General features: G+C 51.2%; 1 protein-coding gene and 1 long non-coding RNA gene across 3 annotated transcripts in view; both read left to right on the forward strand.

Annotated features, from left to right (window-relative positions):
* The first annotated feature begins 5,962 nt into the window (after positions 1–5,962).
* LOC142047541 (uncharacterized) overlaps positions 5,963–23,184 on the forward strand; it is a 403,753-nt gene continuing 386,531 nt past the window's right edge. Inside the window, exons 1-2 of the long non-coding RNA XR_012656860.1 lie at positions 5,963–6,127; positions 6,579–6,708. This is a non-coding gene — a long non-coding RNA (uncharacterized LOC142047541). The remainder of the gene's footprint in view (positions 6,128–6,578; positions 6,709–23,184) is intronic.
* Positions 10,767–15,321, forward strand: LOC116819730 (CD276 antigen-like). Of its 2 annotated transcripts, none has more exons than XM_032771698.2 (4): positions 10,767–10,809; positions 11,205–11,552; positions 13,049–13,342; positions 13,602–15,321. In XM_032771698.2, the coding sequence occupies exons 1-4, from the start codon at positions 10,785–10,787 to the stop codon at positions 13,829–13,831; spliced, it is 897 nt and encodes a 298-aa protein (XP_032627589.1). In that variant the 5' UTR covers positions 10,767–10,784; the 3' UTR covers positions 13,832–15,321. The 2 variants fall into 2 exon arrangements, with proteins under 2 accessions (XP_032627589.1, XP_032627592.1); XM_032771701.2 differs by lacking the exon at positions 10,767–10,809 and adding an exon at positions 10,862–10,950 and having other exon boundaries at positions 13,602–15,319.

Genomic DNA, 23,184 nt, shown 5'->3' on the forward strand with positions numbered 1-23,184 from the left:
AATCTCTGCATTATGCACTTTCTTAACTTTTACATGACTTTGTATGAACCTTGGTTAATATTTATAGTGGGCCCCAAAGTAGTATATTTAAAGTAAAAGAAAAATGTCTCATTGCTAGAAGTGGAATGAGATCTTTCCTCCACTTGTAATCATTGCCCTATTGAATGAATGAGGTGTGACATGAGGAAGGTGTGGAAGCGGCACCTCCAGACAGCTGTAACTTGGCGACGACGGGAGCCAGCACCTCCAGACCAAGGAGCTTTGCCTAGGGCATGAGGGGACGGAGTCTGGGTGCTGGGTGCAGTCTCTGGGCTGGGGCACGGGGTTGGGACCCAGTGCAGAACAGCAGCTGGCAGACTAACTGAAACCCACCCACCCAGCCTAGTCCATCCCAGAGCCCAGGCACTGAAAGCATGTGCCCCTACCCCCAGGCCACCTGCTTCCACTCCTGGCCTCTCCAGCACTGCATATGATTCTGTTGTGGCCTGCATCATGGTGGGATTCAAGTGGACCCCGTGTCACGGAGTCCCGGGCGCTGCTCTGGAACTTCTCCCCACTAAGCCAGTCAGGACTTTGGGGGCCTCCTCTCCCTTCGAGAGGACTTGTTCAGCGCAAGAAGCTCAGTCGCTTTCACCTCCTGGGTCTCTCCTTGGAGCATTGCAGCATCCTCTGCCCCTCCATGTGCTTCCCACAGCGAGCCCACCCAGGCGGGCGTCCTGGGGAGCCCACAGGTCCTGCACCCCACTTTGCAGTCGATGTGACTCTTAGCCAGTAAAACAGAGGTTTATTCAATGACAGCCGAACAGGGTCTAAAACCAGAGCTTGTAGATACAGCGAACCTGGATCCCGTCGGGCCGGTCCATTTCTGGGGCAGTGACGAGCCAGAAAAAAACACCTAGGTCTGCACTTCACTCCTCTTCCTCAGCAAGCTCCGCAGACTACCAACCCCCTCCAGCCCTCCTCTCTGGTCAGCTCCTTTCCCGGTTCCAGGAGGTCACCTGATCCGTTGTCTCCACACCTTCGACAGTTGGCACCTTTGCAGAAGAGGGGCCCAGCCAGGCCATATTGCTAGGAGACAGAGTGCCAGGATTTAGGTCGGTGCACTGGCCCTTGCCTCTGCAGCAATTATCACACACCCTCTATCCCCACCACCTAAATACTTAAGACTGCAAAAAAAAAAATCTAAATTTGTAAGTTACACTTTCACAATAAGAGATTGCACTACAGTACTTGTATGAAGTGAATTGAAAAATACTATTTCTTTTGTTTACCATTTTTACAGGGCGTATATTTGTAATAAATAATAATATAAAATGAGCACTGTGCACTTTGTATTCTGTGTTGTAATTGAAATCAATATTGAAAATATAGACAAACACTCAAAAATATTTAATAAATTTCCATTGGTATTCGATTGTTAAAAGTGCGGTTAATCAGGATTAATTTTTGTAATCGAGATTAATTTTTTTTAGTGAATTGCATGAGTTAACTGCAATGAACTGACAGCCCTAATTCTTATTATTCAAGCATTGGATTACTGTCCATAGAGATTCTATGCTACTGTTTGGTTCATTTAAGATGTTTACTATATTTGTCTCTGTGCTTTCTTTCACATATAGTGCCACTCCCCCACCCCTACAACCTGCTTGGTCATTCCTATATATCTTGTACTTTGGTAGTACCATTTTGATTATCATCATTCCACCAAGTGTCTGTGATACCTATTGTGTAATACCAGGCACTCAGGTTCACCCATTTTAGTATTTAGACATCTAGCATTTGTATTTAAGCACTTATCAGATGTGGCCATTTTTAGCTGTCTGCCATTATGTGATGTAATTGAATGGGATTCTTTATCATTTGATTGTTTCTCATCAGATCCTACCTATATGTTAAGTATCAGAGGGGTAGCCGTGTTAGTCTGGAGATATATATATATATATACCTGCCCCTGGAAATTTCCACTACATGCATCTGATGAAGTGGGTATTCACCCACGATAGCTCATGCTCCAAAACGTCTGTTAGTCTATAAGGTGCCACAGGATTCTCTGCTGCTCTTAGGAAGTCTTAGCGAAACATACCCCTGCAGAAACATATCACTACACTATATGTATCACTTATCAATTGTTTGATTTTATTATCCTAGACTTTAATATTATTATAAAGTTGCAAATGACATCACAACGATCACACATTACTCATTTTACACAAAGAAAGATTCTCTGCTGCTTTTACCTATATGTTATCATCTTCCATCCTCTCCTTCTTACTAGGATATAGTGAATCCCCACGAATAGATCCTCCCTTAACGGGTGTCTCTGTCCAAACCGTGTGGTTCTCAGCACCTGTTGGCTACACTGCGCATCTTAAAACTCCTCTTTTTCACCTGTGGTTAAGGTGGAGCCCTTCCTTCCATCGCTCTGGGAAAGAGTTCAGGGCGGGTCTCTGGCCTGTGTGATGCAGGAGGTCAGATCGGATGAGCATAATGGGTCCCTGGTGGCCTTGGAATCTATTAAAATAACATCCCGAGCAGAGCAGAGAGACAGTTAGGTGTGAAATGCAGTGGGGTTGGGAATCGCCCCAGGGGCAGGTAGGAGAATTAACCCCTTGGCGTTGGGTTAGGGCTCCCCCTCCGCTCCCCCAGCCCAGTATAACGGTGGGAAGTTTATTCCCTGTCCCTGCGGCTGGGAGAGAAGGACAGAGACAGGAAGCTGGCGGGTGAGAGGGAGGATACCAGGGACGGGGGGCTCCGGAGCTGGAAAAGTCCTGGTGAAAATCAGCCCAGGGCTGGGTAACAATGTAGCCCCCCAGCTTCTCCCCCACTACCCTCTGCTGTTCATCAGCTGCCGGCTAATTAGAAAACCCCGCCCCCAGACTGACCTCATCGCCAGATGCTCAGTCCTACCTGGCTTGAGTCTGCACCGCCGGGCAGGCCCCCAGCTGGTGTGAATCGGCCCTCGTGCCATTGTGGTGGGTGCCAGGGTGGGTGGTGGGCCCTGGGTCTGATCCAGGGCAGCTGGAGGGATGGGGGAGAGGTAGAGGGCTGGTCCCCAGCCAGATGGGCCCTGGGCTCTGATCTGCTCTGGCAAACCCCTCAGCCTGGATACCGGGCAAGCCAGGCTCGGGTCACTGCCTCGGAAGGGGAGCTCTGCTCCCAGTGTTCAGGGCTGCGAGGGGCACATCCTTCCAAGTGGTGCAGGGACAGGGGGCAAGCGGTGCATTTTCACCCTCACTGTGCTCCCTTCCCCAGCTCCTATGGGCAGGGGTGGCTCCAGGCGCTAGCACGCCAAGCACGTATTTGGGGTGGCATGCCGTGGGGGGCGCTCTGCCAGTCGCCGGGACAGCGGCAGGCAGGGTGCCTTCGGTGGCATGCCTGCGGAGGTCCGCTGGTCCCGCTCTGAAGCACGCCTGCGGGAGGTCCACCGGAGCCGCGGGACCGGCGATCAGCAGAGCGCCCCCTGCAGCATGATGCCATGCTTGGGACGGCGAAATGTCTAGAGCCGCCCCTGCCTATGGGGCTCAGCAGGGGGGAGTCACCTAATCCTAGACCCTCACATCCCTGCTCTCTGTGTGCCTGCCCCACTGCGGGATACCCCTGGACTGGGGTGTTCCGGGGGAAAGCGCACAGCTGGCAGGGCCGGCCCTGAGCCTGGCGTGGACACTCCCCAACATGCAGGTGCAAAGGGTCCACTGGACAGTGCCAGATTCAGCCCCCAGAGCCAGGCACCTTCCATCACCATTTACATCCATGCAAAGTGAGGGATAGAGAACGCAGGGAGGTTTGCAGCTCTGACCCTGATGGGGGAAGCGATTTGTATTCCGCTTTGCATAGGCGTGACATGCATCTCTGCAGGCTGGCCCTTTATGACAGAGCAGGAATAGAATCCTAGAACCATAGGACAAACCCATAGGACTCTGCCACTGGGTGTGAGTGGCCCTAACCCATGGGACTCCCTGCCACTGGGTGTGAGTGGGATTAAAGGATTAGAAGGGACCGTAAAGGTCATCTAATCTAACCCCCTGTGAAGATGCAGGATTAGTTGTGACTAATCCAATTCAGACAAATGCTGTCCAGCCTCCTCTCAAAACCCTCCAGTGAAGGAACTTCCATGACCTCCCTGGGCGTCTGGTCCATTGCTCGACTGCTCTTACAGTTAGGCAGTTTTTCCTGTGGATTAATCTAAGTCTGCTGTGTTGTAGTTTGACCCTGTTGTCTCTCGTCCTGCCCTCTGTGGCAAGAGAGAACAACTTCCATGTGAGCACTTCTAGTCTAGCAGTAAAACACCTCTCAGAATCTCCAGGAAAAGGGCTGGAAATAACCGGCCCCCAGGATCCAAACAACACCTCGGTGTAAAGGCAGTGCGGCCCCTGGAACTCGGGGGACAGCTGGGCCCTCAGGCTGGGGAGGCCATTGCAGTTTGTCAGTGCTGGGCCAGCGCTAACGGGCATGAACCCTTTGGGCACGGGGCCCTCGTGAGCAGGGCTGGTGCACTGGATCCAGGAGAGGGCAGCACACAGGTGGGGTGATTCTCTCCAGTGTGCGGCTGTTGCCGGCACAAAGTGCCAGGGGCTAAGCAACAGCGGTTGGTGGCCCGGAGTGCGTAGCGCCAATGAACACACCAGGGTGGAGAAGCAAAACACAAGTTTATTTGAGCTCAAATAAGGTGCGAGGGAGAATGCAATCTCAAATCCTGCACACCTAAAACAAGCAGTTTCTTCCTTTTATATCCCAGTTGTTTACTACAAAACTTTCTTGCGACTGAACATCGTCACTCCCCCTCCTTCTACCATCCACTGCATACTTATTCCTCATCAATTTTTGTACATTCCCCTTCCGATACGCATTGGAGTCTCAAGATGGGTATGGATGCTGATAAGTCCGCACACAACAAGAGTCAGGACCCGCCCCTTTCGGCTGCAGAGACATTATCTGTTTAAATAGGGTCCTTGAAACGCGTCAATGTTAGCATCCAGTGTATTACAGCAGGGAACTGCTGTTACAAATCAGAAACTAACTGCTAGACATATAATGTTACAGCTATTAACAACATTAGTTACACTAGGTTACACAAGTGTAAACATGAGGAACAATGGTTCATGAGGCCTGAGAGGAGGCCTTATTGACAACTGTGGTATGTTCCATTTTCCTGAGTTACCAGATTTAAGCTAGTGACACCAGCAGGCAGCAGGGCGGAAAGGCTACGGAACCGGATTGGACAGACACAAAGACAACAGGAATATCTCCGGCAGAGGCAGCAGTAACAGACATCTCTGTCTCCTCGCGTGCACTTCGGAAAATCAGCCAGCAACATATCCCTTCTGTCTCGCTTAGATCCCAGTTACAGCAGCTCAGAAAAAGAGATATGTCCTCACCCCATCCCCCTGTCTCCAGCTGCTGGCTGAGGCCCGTGCACCACAAATCAACTCTGCTTCCACCCAGCGCCTCGGTGCCGAGAACGGCGCTCCGGACGCCCCCAGTAGAAAACTCTGGTGTATGTCTGCAGGTGAAAGCAGCTTGGCCCAGCCGCGTGGTAGCACAGGTCTGGAACGAACACCCTGGGGTCGATTGGCCGGGACTCAGGGAAGGTTTCCCTTCCTCGTGCATGGACACCACTGGTGTGGCAAGCAGTCCGTCCCAACCTCTTTGTGACCTCAAGCCCCCAGTCAGGTCACAATTCGTCCCACACTCCTTGAGCGCCGTGGTCCTAAGGAAAAGATTTCAGCTCCTGCTTAGGGCTCCATGGTCCGCGCCGTTCTCCGGTTCACACCACATCCCCATGGCTTGGCCGAGACCCGCTGGCTGCACTGGGCCAGCCAGGACCTAGAGCTGGCAGCCAGAGTCACGTTCACCAACCCTTTTGCTGTGACCTCCCGACCTCCTGGACCTCCTCCCCACCCAGCCACCCTCAGCCCTTCTCCCCACAACCTCGCGAGTCTCCCACTTCTTTCAGGGCCGGGAATCCCCCAGTAAATCCCCACCAACATGTAACTCTCAATCCAGAGCCAACGCCCTCCCTGCGCTCTAATCCCAGTCAGCGACCGCAGAGCCCCTTTGCCATCCCACCTTCCTCGGATTATAATCCTCTCCCCAGCTGGGGTCCATCACCGTGGGGCCCATCCTCCAGGTGAGCCCCTCTGTGCACCGGTCTATGAAGGGTTGGGTGTTTTAACCCTTCAGGCACTGAGCCGTGCTCCCAACCTTCACTCCAGCTTCACGTAGTTCTTTCTCTGGGAATGTCCTAGGGTTTTTTTTTTATTATTAAAAAATCCCACTAAGCGCGAGGCCGTTCCTGGGCGACATGTCGACTGATCTGAAGATTGGCAGGATTAACTTCAAACAGTTTTTTAAAATTAAACATTTAAAGGGCTGTTCCCCGGTGCCCCAGCACAACAGAAAGCCACCAGAGCCCCCCGGCCGGATACAGCTGGGTTTATAGCTGCTTTGCATCTCCAGCTGCCAAATCTGGCCCTCAATGTGCAGTTGACTCTCTGGTTTAGGGGGATGTGTTGCAGAGCAGAGCTCTGGAGTGGATGTAGGGAGCTGTCCCTGAGTCTCCATATCGCTTTGTCTTTAAGAGGGGCTCCTGCCTCAGCTTCCCCAGCACGGCTGCCTTGCCACACACAGGAGCCTGGGTTTCTGAGAGCAGCGACAGATGGGCCAATATTAGCGTCAGCTCTCAGCCTGAAGAAGCCAGCTGGTGCCTAGGTAACCATAGTTACTATTATGCAGAGTCCGCATCAGGCTTACATAGTTGCTATAGCTGCTTTCTAGGGCTCCCACGTCATCGAGCGTGAGAGGGGACCAAGGCACGGCCGAGAGCTGGTAACCAAGGGGGCGTTGCCAGGGGAGAAGAATCAGCCCCTGGGAAGGGAGCATTGCAGTTCAAGGTAACTGCACCTGCCTTCCCCCTCCATGGGCCACGTCTCTCTCTCACTCCCAGCTACCCAGTCTCCTGGCTACCAGGGCTAAGCCCAGACGGCCTCCCCGGCCCAGCGCCTGCGCTCTGCCTCCTTTCCAGAGGCTGCCGCTGGAGGAATTGCCACAGCGCCAAGTGCCCAGCCAGCTGCTTGTGAATAAGCCCTGTGCGGAAATAACCTGACAACCCATAAAATACCCCATGGACCCACATGTTTGGGAAAAGCTCCCTGGAGCTCAGCCCCACTCCAGCCTGGGGCTCTGGAATTGAAATTGCGGGGTGAGGGGAATTGAAATGAGGAGGGTGTTTTATAAACAGGCACCTGTTAAAGCTACGTAGAGGTAGAGAAGAATCCAGAAATCGCTATCGTAGATTTGTAAGAATCAAGTCTTTGTACTTTTTCAGCTGGCTTAACAAACACTGCTTGTCCTCACTTAAGGAGTCAATATAAGTACCTTCATTAGTCAACTTCTGAATGAAGTCTTTGCTTCTTCCAGTACGTTTTCAATGGATAGCCCTCTGATTGATCCAAAAGTAGCTTCTATTGCCGGACAAAGATCTACTACTGTTGTAGCAGATGCCTGGATGGCTTTGTTTAACGATCCAAGTGGTTTCAACAGTAGACTTACAAGAGAGAGAATGGCAATAGTCTTCTCTGAACTCGGTAACAAAAGTAATCCACCAGCCTCACTACTTAGATCTGTCCTATCTTGGTGGACACTTTCCAAAGCCACTAATAACAGCTGCAGTAATTTTAAGACAACAGCCAAAGATCGCTCATGAGAAAGCCAGCAGGTTTTCCCAGGTTGGACTCATTTGAACTTCAGTCTCAGTGTATCTTCTATTTGTTTCCAAGATGTTCAGTCCTTTTGGACTCTTCCTGAAAAATCTCCACCAGGGCCCCCGGCCGCTCCCGCTATCTTGGGGCTCCAGCAGTGGGGCTCTGGCGGTGATTTAAAGGGCCTGGGGCTCCCGGCCGCTGCTACCATAGCGGAGCCCCTGGCCCTTTAAATCATCGCCTGAGCCCTGGGCCTCCTGGCCACCTCCGCTACCGGAGGGCTCCAGCAGTGGCGCTTTGGCGGTAATTTAAAGGATGCGGGGTTCCAGCCACTGCCGGGAGCTCTGGGATCTTTAAATCGCCGGCCTGGGGAAGGGGGTCCGGTATGGTGCACCGGCTCTTGACAGCACTCCGTACTGGCCTCTACCAGCTTATTTTCACCTCAGGACAGGTCAAATAGTGCCTCTGACTCTTGGGCAGAGCCCACACCACCAGGCAAAACACCTGTGCCCCACCCTCTCTCTGCACCAGGATCTGTCATCCAAACCTCCTGCGTAGGCAGTGCGGGTCAGTTGCGGGTGACCGGTGCTTAATTTGTAATGAAAGAGGTGCCGGGGCTCAAGCAAGTTTGTTACTTTCATAACTGACATGACAAGCCCAGAGGTCCCAGGGCTACAACTGCCGAGCCTAGAGATGCCGGGGCTCAGTCCTGACAAGCCCTGGCACAAACTAAGCCCTGAGGGAGACCCCCTCATTCAGTCAGGCTAAGCACAGTTCTGCTGCCCTTTACTCAGATAATGAGGACAACATTTCATGCCCCCACATTTAATACTTTAGTGATTTGTAACCCAACACTGGCCAAAACTAATCACTCGGGCAGCACGGCTCTGGCTGCTGGATACCTAGGCAGAGAGCTGAGTTAATGCAAACACAGTCTGGTCCTGAAGCCTTTCCACCCGCCCTGGCTCAGCACTTGCTGTCAGGGGAGAGCTCAGTTGGACCTTGCTTACAAACCATCATTTGCAATGATTCGCTAGGCCAAAATGAAACAAACGTGCCGACATTGCCATAAATAACAGCTGCATGAAGAAGCCAGTCTTTGGTCAGACTTTTCTAACCCATTCTGCTTTCTCAGGAACAAGTATTTTCTCATATTCTGTGTATACTTTTAAAGCGTGTGTTAATGTTTCACTTTCAATTCAAATTTCCAACCAATGACTAAATTGGCAGCACTGCATGTAACTGGGGTGGGGGGCTATCATAGCTTTCCTATTCAGATTTGAACCTTAGCGTTCATAAACTGAGAAGCTAGCATGAACCCTCTAAGCTTAATTACCAGCTTAGATCCGATCTCCCTGCCACCATCCAAAATTCCAGTGTTTTGGCTCACTCTGGTCTCCCCAAACCCTTCCCTGGGGAACCCCCAAGACTCAAATGCCTGAGTCCTACAACAAAGGGATAACCCACTTCCCTTCCCCTCTCTCTGCCACCCAGAATTTCTTTTCTGGGCTAACCTGAGAGTTACTGATGCAACCTTTACATCACTACCAGAAGCATGTCTCCTCTCTCCACACAAGAGACAACCCAAACACAAGGAAATAAAGAAAGATTCTCTCTCTCTTCCCCTTAGCTTTCCCTCCCACCAGTTCCCTGTGCTGCAGAGATTCACCCTCGTAGATCTAACACAAAGAGAATTTCCCTACCCTTCGTTCCTTAGCCTACACAGAGAGGAAAAAACCCTCAACAAGTCTTAAAAAGAAAACTTTATATAAAGAAAGAAAAACACATAAACATAGTCTCTGCATCAAGTTGACAAATACAGGTCAATTAATTAAAAAGAAAATATGAATAAAACGCTTATTCAAAAAGATATCCAATTTAAAACATTCCAGCAAACTCCACACATGTAAATACAAAAAAAAAACCAGTAACAGCCTATTGTTTTTCTACCTTCGTACTCCAACTTGGAAACTGAAGATTAGAAGCTTGAAGATAGAAAGATCCCTCTCATAGCTGAGAGCCAGACAAAGACACAGACCCAATATTCCCTCCCGAGTTTTGAAAAAATCCAGTTTCCGGATTGGTCCTCTGGTCAGGTGTTTTGTCTCTTTGTTAACCCTTTACAGGTAAGAAACATTAACCCTTAGCTATCTGTTATGCAGGGGCGTGTTGGGGAATTACAGGTGGGTATGTTAGTTCCCCCTCGAGGGTTGTCTAGGGAAATCCCGTCCTTCCACCCCACAGCCAGGGTTTCCCTGTGGCTCCCGCTCAGACCAGAACCCAGGCTGGGCCTATGCTTGCTCGTCCGGCGCAGGTCAGCAGCATCCGGGCCCCTCCACAGCACAAGCTCCCCAAGGCTACGAGCCAGAGCTGGGGAATTCCATCAGCTTCTCCTGGTGAATCCGCTGCACTCGCACTGTTCCCAAAGGCCAGTCTTGGTGGCATGTTGCCCTCTGACTCGCGTGGCCTGAGGCTGCTGTGACCATGGAGGGGCTCTCACAGAGCTATTGGGAGTTGAGGTGGGTCTCACTGAGCACGGCCTTTGGGCCATTGTGTCCCTTGCTCTGGCCTCAGGCTTGAGCGTTGGCTTCCCCAGGCCAAGCTCTAGGTGCTGGATTCAGTCAAGTAATAATCGCTGTGGTGGTTTGAAGAGGCTGCCCGATTCCTGGCAGAACCTCCCATTCACATCGTTTCCTTCCGGTCTCCAGGCACCCAGTCTAAGGGATCTTGCTCGAGGAGCTCATGGCGGGAAATGGGCGGAGGGAGGGGCGTGTCTGGGGCCTGAAGACCTAGTCCTGGAGGCACTGAGTCAGTGGTTGGGGGGAGAATCTCTGGGGCTGGACAGCAATGGGATACTGGTTATAAGGGCTGTTTTGAAGGCCCAGGCCTGACTCCATGAAATTCCTAATCCTATTCTGACTTTACAAACGGGGCTCTTTGCCCCTGGCATGAACGATCTGACAGGAATGACTCTGGCAATATATTTGAATTCATGCACTGGGTGGACCAGTAGGATCTGGCAGTGACCAAGACACAGGATGGCTTGGTGTTCCCTCTTACAGATGGAAACTGAGGCACAGAGGTGACATGCTGCATCCGAGGTGCACAGAGGGTATGTGGAAGAACAGGGATTCGAACCCAGGAGTCTGAGCCCCAGCCATTCATCACTAGGCACCGTTCCCTGCCGCCGCGGACAGCCACGAGACTTTCCTCATCCCTTGGCTGCACTTTCCCATTCTGTTCATAGGAAAAGGTAACTGGGAATGTCACTCTGGCCGTACTGGATAATGGCAAATCCTTGCACATCACAGCCAGTGAGCTCTCCCCCAGCCGGCATTCCCGCCCCCTTTCCCACAGTGCCCCCCACAGGGCCAGGCTGGGGCTGGAGGAGTCAGGAACTCCCACGAGGCTGACAGTCCCACCCGGCTGCTCACAGCACCCCCTGCTGGGAGAGGCGAGGCTCACACCCTAAATGTCACTAACCCCTGTGTTTTTCCCCCCCTGCAGTGCAGTCAGCACCAGACGTGGTAGCTCATTTCGGGGGGGACGTCACCCTGAGCTGCCTCTTCCCGTCCCAGCCCGGGATGAACCTCCAGCGTCTGACCCTCACCTGGCAGAAGGAGCAGGCAGGGGCAGAGGCTCTGGTGGTTCATAGTTATTATTACGGGAGGGAGCAGCTGGAGAGACAGGACGAGGCCTATAGGAGCCGGACCCGGCTGGATCCAGAGGGGCTGGCTCGGGGCGATGCGTCCCTTACACTGAGGGGTGTCCGCACCCAGGACGAGGGCGTCTACCTCTGCCACGTCACCTCGGAGCTGGGCAAGACGTCTGAACGCAGGGAGCTGAGAGTGGGAGGTGAGTGCTGGGGCTGCTGCATCCCAGGATGGGCCTGGCTAACGCACAGCGGCTCCATGGACCTGGTAGTGACTGCAGCCTGGGTGGCTCCGCTTCCCCGCTCTAGTCGCTGCAGCCTTTATAGCTCCATGTCCCCCTTTAGTGGCCACAGGCTGCATGATTCTGTGTCCCTCTTTAGTTGTTGCAGGTTACATGGCGCTTTATCAGCCTCCTCGCTGTCGGAATTCCCTCCAAGGCCTCTTTGCACCCGGCTTCCTGAGAACTCAGTTCCATGCCACATTTCGTTGCTCAGGTGTTTTTATCTGGCTCACAGCAACCCTACGCTGAGCTGATCTGCTTCAAATGCAGGAGGGTGGGCATGGGTCCATCACAGCTCTAGAGTCCCACAGAAACTCATTCTCCTTATGCACATTTACACATCACGTCACATTTACTCTACACAGCATCTGACATTTTACGATTGGCTGGTTACTTAGCAGGAGCCAGTCCCTGAGCCGCACGCTCTGTCCCCATTTCGTCTTTCTCTTTCCCTCGTTTCTCCATTCCTAACATATCCTGTCCCTTGTTAGCTGGTTCACAGTAAATAGGTCCTGAAGTGTACTCCCTCTTCTCTTAGCTGGCTCAGACATTCTGTCTTTTCAGTCTGCTGACCTCTTCACTAATCTTCTGTAGCACAAATGTCGTGCTTCCAGCCTCATGAGTCATTTGCCCCCTAATCCTGTCTTCCAAAGGAGGAGGCCTTACGTCACGTCAGGTCTCAGCTCCCCTTGAACTGTTGTGTTACTGTGGCTGGTTCTTTAGCTCAGGCAGCTGCCACTCAGGGGCTTAGACATTGCTAAGGTCATTGGTTCAAGCCCCAGCGACAGCCTGACTTTGTTCTCTTTAAAATGTCTTCCCTGCTGCTTGGTGCTAACCTGTTATTTCCTGCAGCTGACTCTATTGCAGGGGTTCTCAAACTTCATTGCACCGTGACCCCCTTCTGACAACAAAAATTGCCACACAACCCCAGAAGCGGGGACCCAATCCTGAGCCCACTCGAGCCCCACTGCCCTCAGTGTGGGGGCCAAAACCGAAGCCCAAGGGCTTCAGCCCCAGGCAAGGGGCCTTTAACCTGATCCCCACCCCCAGGGCTTCAGCTTTGGCCCCAGACCCCACCAAGTCTAAGCCAGCCCTGGCGACCCCATTAAAACAGGGTCACAACCCACTTTGGGGTCCCGACCTGCAGTTTGAGAACTGCTGCAGTATCGGGTTAATCCCACGTCCTGGGAGGGTGAATCCTGGAGCTGGAGCCCTCAGATCCTGGCTGGAATCTCTCTGTGCTGAGCCTGCCCTGTATGTCCCAGCTGCAAATTGCTGAGGGCTCCTTCGGTGACCCCAGTGTGAGCCCTGCTCCAGAGCGGACTCAATCCAGATTCACAACTCAGGGCAGGACCCAGCCCATGAAGCCCAATTCTGAGACTCCTCCCTAAATCCGCCCCCATGTTTCTTCCCTCCAGCCCTGTTCAGCGAGCCCCAGCTGACCTTCAGCCTCTCCAGCACCGGGGTCACGCTGACCGTCCACACAGGGGGCGGGTACCCCGCGGCCATGGTGCGGTGGCTGGATGAGGCGGGCAGGGACGTCACAGCAGAAGGTGCCACGGAGCAGCAGGTGGATGAACAGGGGCTCTACCAGGTCACCAGCTGGGTCACGGTGCCGCCTGCGACCCACAGCGCCAGGCTGACCTTCATGTTAACCCCTCGTGTGCTGGGGGCACCAATCACCCGGCCACTGAGCCTGAAGCTGAGCCCAGGTGAGGCAGGGAGGGGAGATCTGGATTTCAGCCCCCAGAGGCAGCTCAGCCCTGGGAACTCTGAAAAAGAGTAGGGGCAGGAAGCCAATGGGGATGGGGGGATCCCCATCTATTCCCCCCTAGTCTATTCCCCCCAATGATCTTTCCGCCCTGCTGATGCGATTGGGTTCCCGTCCCTTTCTCTGAGCATTCGCCCCAGCTGTCGTCAGGGCACGACCCCTGCACTCAATTACAGCCCCATCCTCTCTCTCTGTTGTAGGACTCCTGGGTTCCCCGGCCTCCTGCCTTGGGGTCCGCCTGGCTGTCATCTGTGCCGCCTGCCTCTTCATTGTCCTGCTGGCTGTTGCGTTTCTCTACCATCTCCGCCAGGCCCCGGCTGGATCCCGCTTCTGGAGGAAGATTGAGGAGGAGGAGGAGCAGAAAGAGATCTCCTGCCCAATCCCAGCCAGCCCCACTGGCCATGAGCAGCCAGCCAGGGACAAGTCCTAGGGATTGGCTGGGGCAGAGCTGGAACCACCATGGGCAAGATCTAGCATCACCCGGGCTCCATCATCTCCCAGCAACAGAGCCCCAGGGGAGCAAGAACAACCCCACTGCCCCAGCTCTACCATCCGGCCATGCCCCTCCGCCTGGTGCCCTTGGCCAAGATCTGGGAGACCCACATCATCCTCTAGTAGCATCACCGCAGGGTCTCCAACCTTCACCCTCCACCCTAAGAATCACACTCCATCCACGGCCTTTGTTTTCCATCCAGGGCCCCCATGTGATTGGCAGAACTGCTGGACTAGCCAGCCCGCAGGTTGGCGCAAAGGGGCCAGGGTTCTGCATGTCAGCCCAGCGGCAGGCCCCTGGCTGCCCAATGCTTGTGCCTTCAGCTGTGATCTCTCCTCTGCTTGCCTTGGTCCTGTCCGGCTTTCTCCCTGCTCTCGTGCCCGGCTTCTGATCCCTGTCTCCGGTTATTGACTTGGCTTTGGCTTTTAATCTTGGTGGATTCCTAGTTGCAGCTTTGGCCTGTGGCTCTGGCTTGGACCTGGCTCTAACCACTAAGTCAGATGGCCCATATCTTGCCCCTGACACCGGGTGTTACTCTCCAGGCTAACTGCAGCCGGCACCGGTGCACTCTCTTCTCCAGCTGTCCCTCTTTGGCCCTTCCCCTGCACATACTGTGCCTTCTTCATCAGCCGTCCTACTCCGTGCTGCATTCTCATCCTGGGATGGGATCAGCTGCTGTCCTCTTCTCTGCATCATGTGCAGTTCTTATACCGCCCTCATCACTGCATAGCTGAGCACCTGCCAAGTCAGGCACTAAGCACCACGATTGTGCATCTATCAGGTGCTGTTCGTTCTCTCAGCCTCTCCCCAGACGGAGAAGTGAGTGCACTGGAGGCTCTTGTTTTGGTTGGTTGTCCTTTTTGCTTACTAGAAATAGACCTGTTGCTATATGTTTATGTTGGAGAAGGCAGTCCCAAGAGCCTTTGGAGCAGACAGCAGTGAGATTTCTAATGAGCCTTGGCCCCTGTGGCAGGTAGTTCCGCAGTCTTTGACCATGCTTGGAGAAGGTTCTTGCTCCTGCACCGACGAGCTTGACTCCTATGGTTGAGAATTTCCCTGGCCAGAGCTGTCAATCACAGTCTGCTCCCTCGAGCTCTACATGGGCTGTTGAATAGGCTGGGCCTAGGCCATGAAGCTCTGTGAAGGTAATGACCGGTCACTATCCTGCGGGAAGCCAGCGTAGGGAGCGGAGCAGAGGTGGGATGTGCTCATGGCAGCTGAGGAGGCTTTCCGCCTGGGCCCATCGCCCTGCTGTCATCCCTGCCCGTGCCTCAGTTTCCCATCTACAAAATGGGGATAACACTACTGCTGTTCTTTGTAACATGCTATGAGAGTTGCTGCTGTTTCAAGTGAGTGTTTGTTTTTTATTATTTGTATTATTAAATCTGTCCTTCCAAAGATGTCCTAAATTCATGACCATCTGTCATGCAGGGATGTAAGGAGATTGCCCTTTTTAGCTCAGCGAAGAGGTGCCTTGATTCTGGTCTATCAACATGGCCCTGGGGAAGGAGATTTCTGAGAGTGGAAACATTCTGGTCTGACCTAGAGCGCAATAGGGGCTGTGCCAGGATACTGGACCAGCTGGGCCCTATCATAGCTTTCCTACTCAGATCTGAACCTTAGAGTTCAGAAAATAAGATGCTAGCATGAACCCTCCAAGCTTAATTACTAGCTTAGATCTGATAGCGCTGCCACTAGCCAGAATTCCCAGTGTTTGGCACACTCTGGTCTCCCCAAAACCTTCCCTGGGGGACCCCAAGACTCAGATGCCCTGAGTCTACAACAAAGGGAAATAACCCCCTCCCCTTGTTTCCTCTTTATTTCCTCCCCAGGCTTCCCCTCCCTGGATGGCCCTGGATGATCACCCTATTTCAAGTCCTTGAAATGCAAACACAGAGAGATCAAATTTCTTTCACCCTCAGTCAGAGTCCCTGCAAAGGTAAGCTTTGCAACTCTGACACAAGAGATTTCCCCCTCCCTTGTTTCCTTCCTCCCCACAATTCCCTGGTGAGTTCTAACTAAGAAAAAATCCAACAGGTCTTAAAAAGAAAGCTTTATATAAAAAGAAAGAAAAAGCCATAAAAATGATCTCTGTATCAAGGTTGACAATATACAGGGTCAATTGCTTAAAAGAAAAATGAATAAACAGCCTTATCCAAAAGATATACAATTTAAAACATTCCAGCAAACTACACACGTGTAAATACAAAAACAATATAAAAACCTATTGTCTTCTACCTTTGTACTTGCACTTGGAAACAGAAGATTAGAAAAGCTGAAGATAGAGAGATCCTCTCTCAGAGCCGAGAGAGCACTAGAGCCGAGACACTGACAAAAGACACAACCCCAAAAATTACCTCCCTGAGCTTTGAAAAATCCGGTTTCCTGATTGGTCCTCTGGTCAGGTGTTTGGTTCCCTTTGTTAACCCTTTACAGGCAAAAGAAACATTAACCCTTAGCTATCTGTTTATGACAGGCCCGTGGGTCTGATCCAGGGCAGCAGGGAGAGAACAGGATACCAGGCTGGCTGGGCCCATGAATCTGATGCAGGGCGGCAGGGAGGGGTTTGGGGGTGGAATGAAAATACCCCAGAATTCCCCATACTACACTGGGCTCAGCTCCACAACCCCCTCCCCAGCTGCCGGAGGTGCAGAAGAGAGTAGGACCAGAGCGCTTGCTGAGGTGCCGTTAGGAACCAGAGTGATCAAGTGGGTAAAACCTTCCTGTCCCATACCCTCTGCCCTGGACTCACCCCATCCCCCTCCTGCCCCTGACACCTGAACTTCCTCCTGCTTCTCCCCACGGGACAGTGCGATACAATCTCATGGGCCATACAGGGAAGAAAAAAATATAAAACCAACACACAGTGAAGTGGAACCCCCAGAAAAAAACAAACAGCTGAAATCCCGACTGGTTTCTCACCTTCTCTTTGGTTGCGAAAACCGCCCAGAATTTATGAGCAGCAAGAACTGGCCAACTGTTCTCATGCACTCCAGTTGTCTCCATTTCCCCCCACAATAAAACAGCTAGTGCAGAAATATTTGACCAGCCGGGCCAACAGTCTGCCCCTGACTGTACAAAAAGGGCCTGGGAGAGGGGTGGACACTATAATTATGAACACAGGCTAAGATATTTACCACAACCGGCTACAGAACACATATACGATGGCCTGTGTTAATACATTTATATGCTAGCCAGCCTGTGTCGTATTAATAGCGTGCATTAGCCGCACCGTTTCTATATGCTAGTAAGCATTAAGCACCACTAGCATGAAGCACAAATGCTGTAACTTTGCTGTAGGCTAAGCCGGCCTGGACCAGAACCCTGTTCCCTGATGCCAAGTATCCCAGAACTCCTTATGTTTGCTGAAATAAGGATTTGGCAGAAGCCAATAGGAAACGTGTCAAAGGCAAGATACGGTCGTTCCATGGCCTAGTACAAGCTGGGAAGGATCTTCACAGCTCAGGCTCTGGAAAGCTGGTCTCAACCCACAAGTAAGGGAGGAACAGAACAGGTTAGAGAACTGGGACAAAGCGAGGGGTTGGGTTCCAGTGACGTGGGAAGAAATTTGCAACTTGTAAAATCATATCACCGAGACCCACTGAAATTTGTAACTAGGGGATCAAATCTTCTGCATAGGGCAACTTTAAAGGGATTGCAGAGGACGGCTCTTTGGCAACTGGTATCCCCTCTCCTGTAGCATATTAATAAACCTGACTGACGCTGGTTATTTTGTCTCTTGAGCATATTTCATAACGAAATAACAAATCAAAGATTGGTCAAGCAGTGACTATACCAGTGGTTTTCAACCTGTGGTCCGTGGGCCCTTGGGGAGCCACAGACTATGTTTAAGATTTCCAAAGGGCTCCCCACCTCCCTTTGAAATTTTTAGGGGTCTGCCAATGGAAAACTGTTGAAAACCACTGGACTATACGATTTCTCCTGCTGTTCTTGCAGGGGATAGAGTGCATATTACACAAGGTATGCAAAGTAGCGTTACATTGTGTCACTGCAATTCATAGAGTCTAAGGCAGAGGGGACCGTTGCAAGTGGCAACTCCACATGTTCTCAAACTGTGGGGCAGACCTCTCAACAGAGGTGCAGGAATGTGTCAAGGGAGGTGTGAGTTAGGTGCTTTTTATTTAAGAGCTCTGGCTGTCAGCCCTGGGTGGCTGGTACTTGTGCAGAAGGGTTGTGCACACCCCGGAGATGGGGATAAAGGGGACAGCCAGAGCCCCATGATCCCCAGGTTACAACCTGGAACTGATAGACGGCTGTGCCCCCCTAACTCTCCAGCCTGGGCTGTTTCTCACATTGCTATGCCAGTGAGAGCCAGCAAACCCCTCCAGATGCTGTGATCACTCAGCCATCAGCATGACTGATCCCGGAGCCACTCACGAAGCTTATGGCAAGAGGCACCAGCCAATCACTGCAGCTCCCTGCCTTGCACTATAGCATCTTACACAACCCAAGCTTCTCTTGGACAGCACAAACTCGTTGAGTGGATCACCATTTTAACAGAGGAAAGTGGACATGCACCAGCCTTTGTAAACTGAGCTGAGATGCCCTGAGCACTTCAACCAAGACAGATTTATTAACTGAGACAGATGTTAAGAGATTATAAGTAGCAGGCACAGAGATCAGAGGTAGTTATGTAGAAAAAAAATTCAGTCTAAATTCTACAGATTAAGCACGATTTGAAACAAGCAGCCTGTCTGTCTCTCATAGATGTTACAGGCAGCTTACACTTCTCAATACACAGGCTGGATTTTTTTTCCCAGCTTGGGACCAATCTCTGTCATTCAAAGTCTAAATTAGCTCTTACAACGGTAAGAAAGAGATCTTGGAGTCATTGTGGATAGTTCTCTGAAAATGTCCACTCAGTGTGCATCGGCAGCCAAAAAACGAACAAAATGTTGGGAAGTCATTAGGAAAGGGATAGAGCAGTGTTCAGCAACCTTTCAGAAGTGCTGTGCCGAGTCTTCCTTTAATCACTCTAATTTAAGGTTTCGCGTGCCACTAATACATTTTAACGTTTTTAGAAGGTCTTTTTCTGTAAGTCTATACTATAGAGCTAAACTATTGTTGTATGTAAAGTAAATAACATTTTTAAAATGTTTAAGAAGCTTCATTTAAAATTATGTTAAAATGCAGAGCCCCCCGGACGTGGTGGCCGGGAATCCTGCGCAGTGTGGAGTGCCACTGAAATCAGCTTGCATCCGCTGTCGGCACAGTACCTCATAAGGTTGTTGCCTACCCCTGGGATAGATAGTGGGATAGACCCAGTCCATTGGGCAGCAGCTCAGTCCATTGTGGGTCGAAGGCGAGATATACTGGCCACTGAGATAATGCAGGTTTTCGTGTCCCTGCGTGACCAGACGGCGCTGTCTCAGTGTAATGAGAACACCATTGACCTCTTAACCTGCAAGAGAGTCAGTTGAACTGTAAGCACACTGACTCTATTAAAGGCCCCTCTGATGCTATAAAAGGACTCACTCCAGTCAGGCAGAGAGGCGAGCAGGACGCAGAGAGGGCAGCTGCGTGTGAGGAACTGGGGAGCAAGCAGCTAAAAGTCCTGTGCAAGAAGCTGAATGAAAGGGACTGTGGAGGGGGACTGGGAGGAGGGTTCGAGTGGGGCAGGGGGGGATCGGGGGGGGGAAGGGGGGTCTTGATAGCACCTGCCTGAGAACAGAGAAGTACAGTGATACTGGAGGAGTTCGATGGGAGGACAGAAAGTGTGACCTGAGTCCGCGAGGGATTGTAGCTGTACATCAGCTGTGTACAAGGAGGCCCCAACTATAGACAGCTGCACTCCACACGGGCCTGGGCTGGAACCCAGAGTAGAGGGCAGGTCCTGGGTTCCCCCCAAAACCCTCACTCTGATCAGACCACAGGAGGACTTGCCCTGTGACATGGCTCACACCGAGGCTGATGGTTTCTGGCTGTCTTCCTGACCCACAGGCGTTGAATCGTGGAGGTGGCAAATCTTGCGCAATAAGCCAGCAGGATGCCCACCAAGGTAGAGGAGGAGTTTGTCACAATTGCAAGACAGAAATGTAATATTGCTCTACTAATAAATTCATGGTCGCCCAACCTACAGTACTGAGCTGGTCCCCCATACTTCAAAAGAATATATATATGGTCATTGGTAAAGGTACGAGAAAGATGTGCAACCAAAATGGAATTCTTTCCTTAACTGCATGGCTGGGGAGCCTTGCCCACAGCTGTAACAGGGCATTAGCTGATGCCTATATTTGGTGAATACGGGAACGAATTTCCATACACAGTGAGTGACGTAACACTGCATCTGGATTTTTCGCTCCCCTGAGACTGCCTGAACAATAGAAAGGCTACTATGCTGGCTAAGCTCTCGTGCTTGAGGTATACTACAACCCAAATTGAACGTCGCCTTCCGATAACTCGGACATAGGTTAGGGGTTTTTATAGAAGTGGATGGGTAGGGTTCTGTGGCCTGCTTTGTGCAGGAGGTCAGACTAGATCATCATGTTGGTCCCTTCTGACCTATGAGTCTATGAGTCTATGATTAGGGGTGTGAAACAGCTTCTGTATGAGGTGAGATTAATAAGACTATGGGGAGTTTCCAGCTTGGAAAAGAGATGGTTAAGGGGGGCTAGGATAGAACTCTATAAAATGATGACGTGTGTGAAGCAAGTAAATAAGGACGTGTAATTTACTCCTTCTCATAACACAAGAACTAGGGGTCACCCAATGAAATGAACAGGCACCAGTTTTAAAACAAACAAGAGGAAGTATTTCTACACCCAACATGCAGTCAGCCTGGGGAAACTCTTTGCCAGAGGATGTTGTGAGGGCCCAAACTATAAGAGGGTCCAACAAAGAACTAGATAAGTTCCTGGAGGACGGGTCCATCATTGGCTATTAGCCAGGATGGGCAGGGATACAAAACCATCCTGTTAAAGTGTCCCTAGCCTCCATTTGCTAGAAGCTGGGAATGAGTGACAGAGGATGGATCATTTGATGATTACCTGTTCTGTTCATTCCCTCTGGGGCACCTGGCATTGGCCACTGTGGGAGGATAGGATTCTGGGCTGGCTGGACCATTGGTCTGATCCTGTATGGCTGTTCTTATTACCAATAGAGGGCAGTCCCAACAAGCAATATTTATACTTGGTGCACTGAATGTGCTAACTTTCCCAAGCTGCCCAAAATGATTAGTGAAAGTGTTTTGGAGAAAAGCACTAAACAGAACTATGTAACTGAAAATTGGGAGCTACTGTTTAATCAGCGTGTTAAATGGTGCATAAAGCACATTGCATAATTAGCTGAGCTCGCAATGGCCTTCCACTCAACTGGCTGACATTTCTCCGTCTGCAAATGTGGTACCCATTTCAAAATCTAGATCCAGTCAAATACAGCACTTCAGAGAAGATTCTAGGCATCAATGATCTGATCGTTGGGTTGATGGTGGTAAACAAGAGATTCCCATAAGGCTCCCTCCCTCCCTCTTCCCAAGAGCCGCCCTCATTGTGTCTCCCCTTTCTGCTCCCACATCCTCTGCAAACTTTCAGAGATAGATGCCTCGTGATGGCCTTCACTCATGGGGATGTTGCCCAGTGGTCAGGGTTTCAGCCCTTTGTGTGGGGAAGGGTGCGGCAGATGGTGGGGGAACCCAGGGCTTCCCATGGCACCCTTACACGACTACCTTTCTACAATATTGGCTGCAAAGATAGAACAGTGGTCGCAAAGGTGATCTATACAGTTACAGATTGTCAATAACGTCACAGGAAGTGACACGGCATCAGTGAGACTGATATTGGAATACTGCCTTCAGCTTTGGTGTCCTCATTTGAAAAAGATGTTGTGAAATTGGAGCTGGGGCAGCAAAGAGGCACCAAATGTTCTGAGGGCTGGAGAAAAATGCCTCCTGGTGGGCTATTGAAAGAGCTCAATCTGTTTAGCTTATCAAAAAAAGATTGAAAGGTGACTTCATTGAAGTGTTGAAGTGCCTTAATGGAGAGAAAATATTGGCTATTAAACGGCTCTTTAATCTAGCAGACAAAGGCATAACAAGAACCAGTGGCTGGAAGGTGAAAAGAGACAAATTCATATTACAACTAAGGCACAAATATTCAACAGCGAGGATGGAGAATCCACCACAAGAACAAGCTTCCAAGGAAAGTGGTGGATTCTCCATATGTCCTTTAATGAAGACTAGATGCCTTTCTGGAATGTGTTTGCCCCAAAAGTAGCTATTGTGTCATACAGGAGGCCTGTGATATGCAGGGGGTCAGATTAAAAGCTCTAAGGGTCTCTTCTGGCCATAAAGTCTACTAATTTCTGAAAAACTGAGTGTAGCATTGGGAGCAGTGTCTGATGTTTTACTGTCTAGCTGGCTTGCTTCCTAGAATGACCACTTCTTGAGTGGGGTGATCCACAGGGAGTAGCTCAAACCTCCAAAGTGCCTGGTCAGGGGCAGGACATTAGCACAGCAAGGGAGGGGTGTGGCAGTGACATCACAAAGGCCTTTTGCAGGAGCTCAGACTATTGGTCCAAGGTGGTGGGGAGGTGGTGACCTCACAGAGAGATGCTGACATCAGCCAGGCAGGACAGGGGCGAGGGGTCAGGGAAACCTCAGAGCTCCCTGTGGCTTTGCTTCAGCAAGTCTCTTTCTCGAGGTCTCTCTTTGAGGACTGAGAGAGTATTTGGGTTCACGTACGTGAGCGCCAGGAGGAACCTCTTTAGAGTTTTCTCCTTCCCTTTTCCTGATTTTACAATAAAACAGCCATCCCTGTTTGGGAGGTAAGAGCCTCCTCAGGGTTTGAAATCTGTTCAGTCTGATCCATCTGGTGACAGTTGAATTCTTGGCATGGAAAACACGAGCTTAAGGAGGCAGAATTTTATTCTGCACCTGGGATTTTGTCCCTTAGAATCACTGGGGACATTAGGTTTTGTCCTTTTTATTTCACCTTTTCCTCCATCCCTCCCTCCCTCCTTTCTTTTCTTCTCTTGCTTCTTTAGTTCTTTCTCCTGTTCCTCTCCCAACACCAGGAGGGGTGTGTGTGTGTGTCGCGGGGAAGTGCTCTGCAGCTCCCACTGTGGGAGGTCCACCCAAAAATGTGGGGCTGAAATAGTGTCCAGGAACTGATCCCCAGGGTGTCACGAGAGAGAGCCAAGGCCATCAGGAGCAGCACAGCCCTCCTCCGATCCATCATCACCCTCCCTGAGTTCCACGTAAGTGGCCTCTGACCCCAGCTTCCTGGCTCCAGGCGAGAGTGGGCTGGCTCCAATGGGCTGTAGGATCTGCTGCT

The sequence above is a fragment of the Chelonoidis abingdonii genome, chromosome 11 (assembly GCF_003597395.2).
Source record: "Chelonoidis abingdonii isolate Lonesome George chromosome 11, CheloAbing_2.0, whole genome shotgun sequence".
Taxonomy (NCBI): Eukaryota; Metazoa; Chordata; order Testudines; family Testudinidae; genus Chelonoidis; species Chelonoidis abingdonii.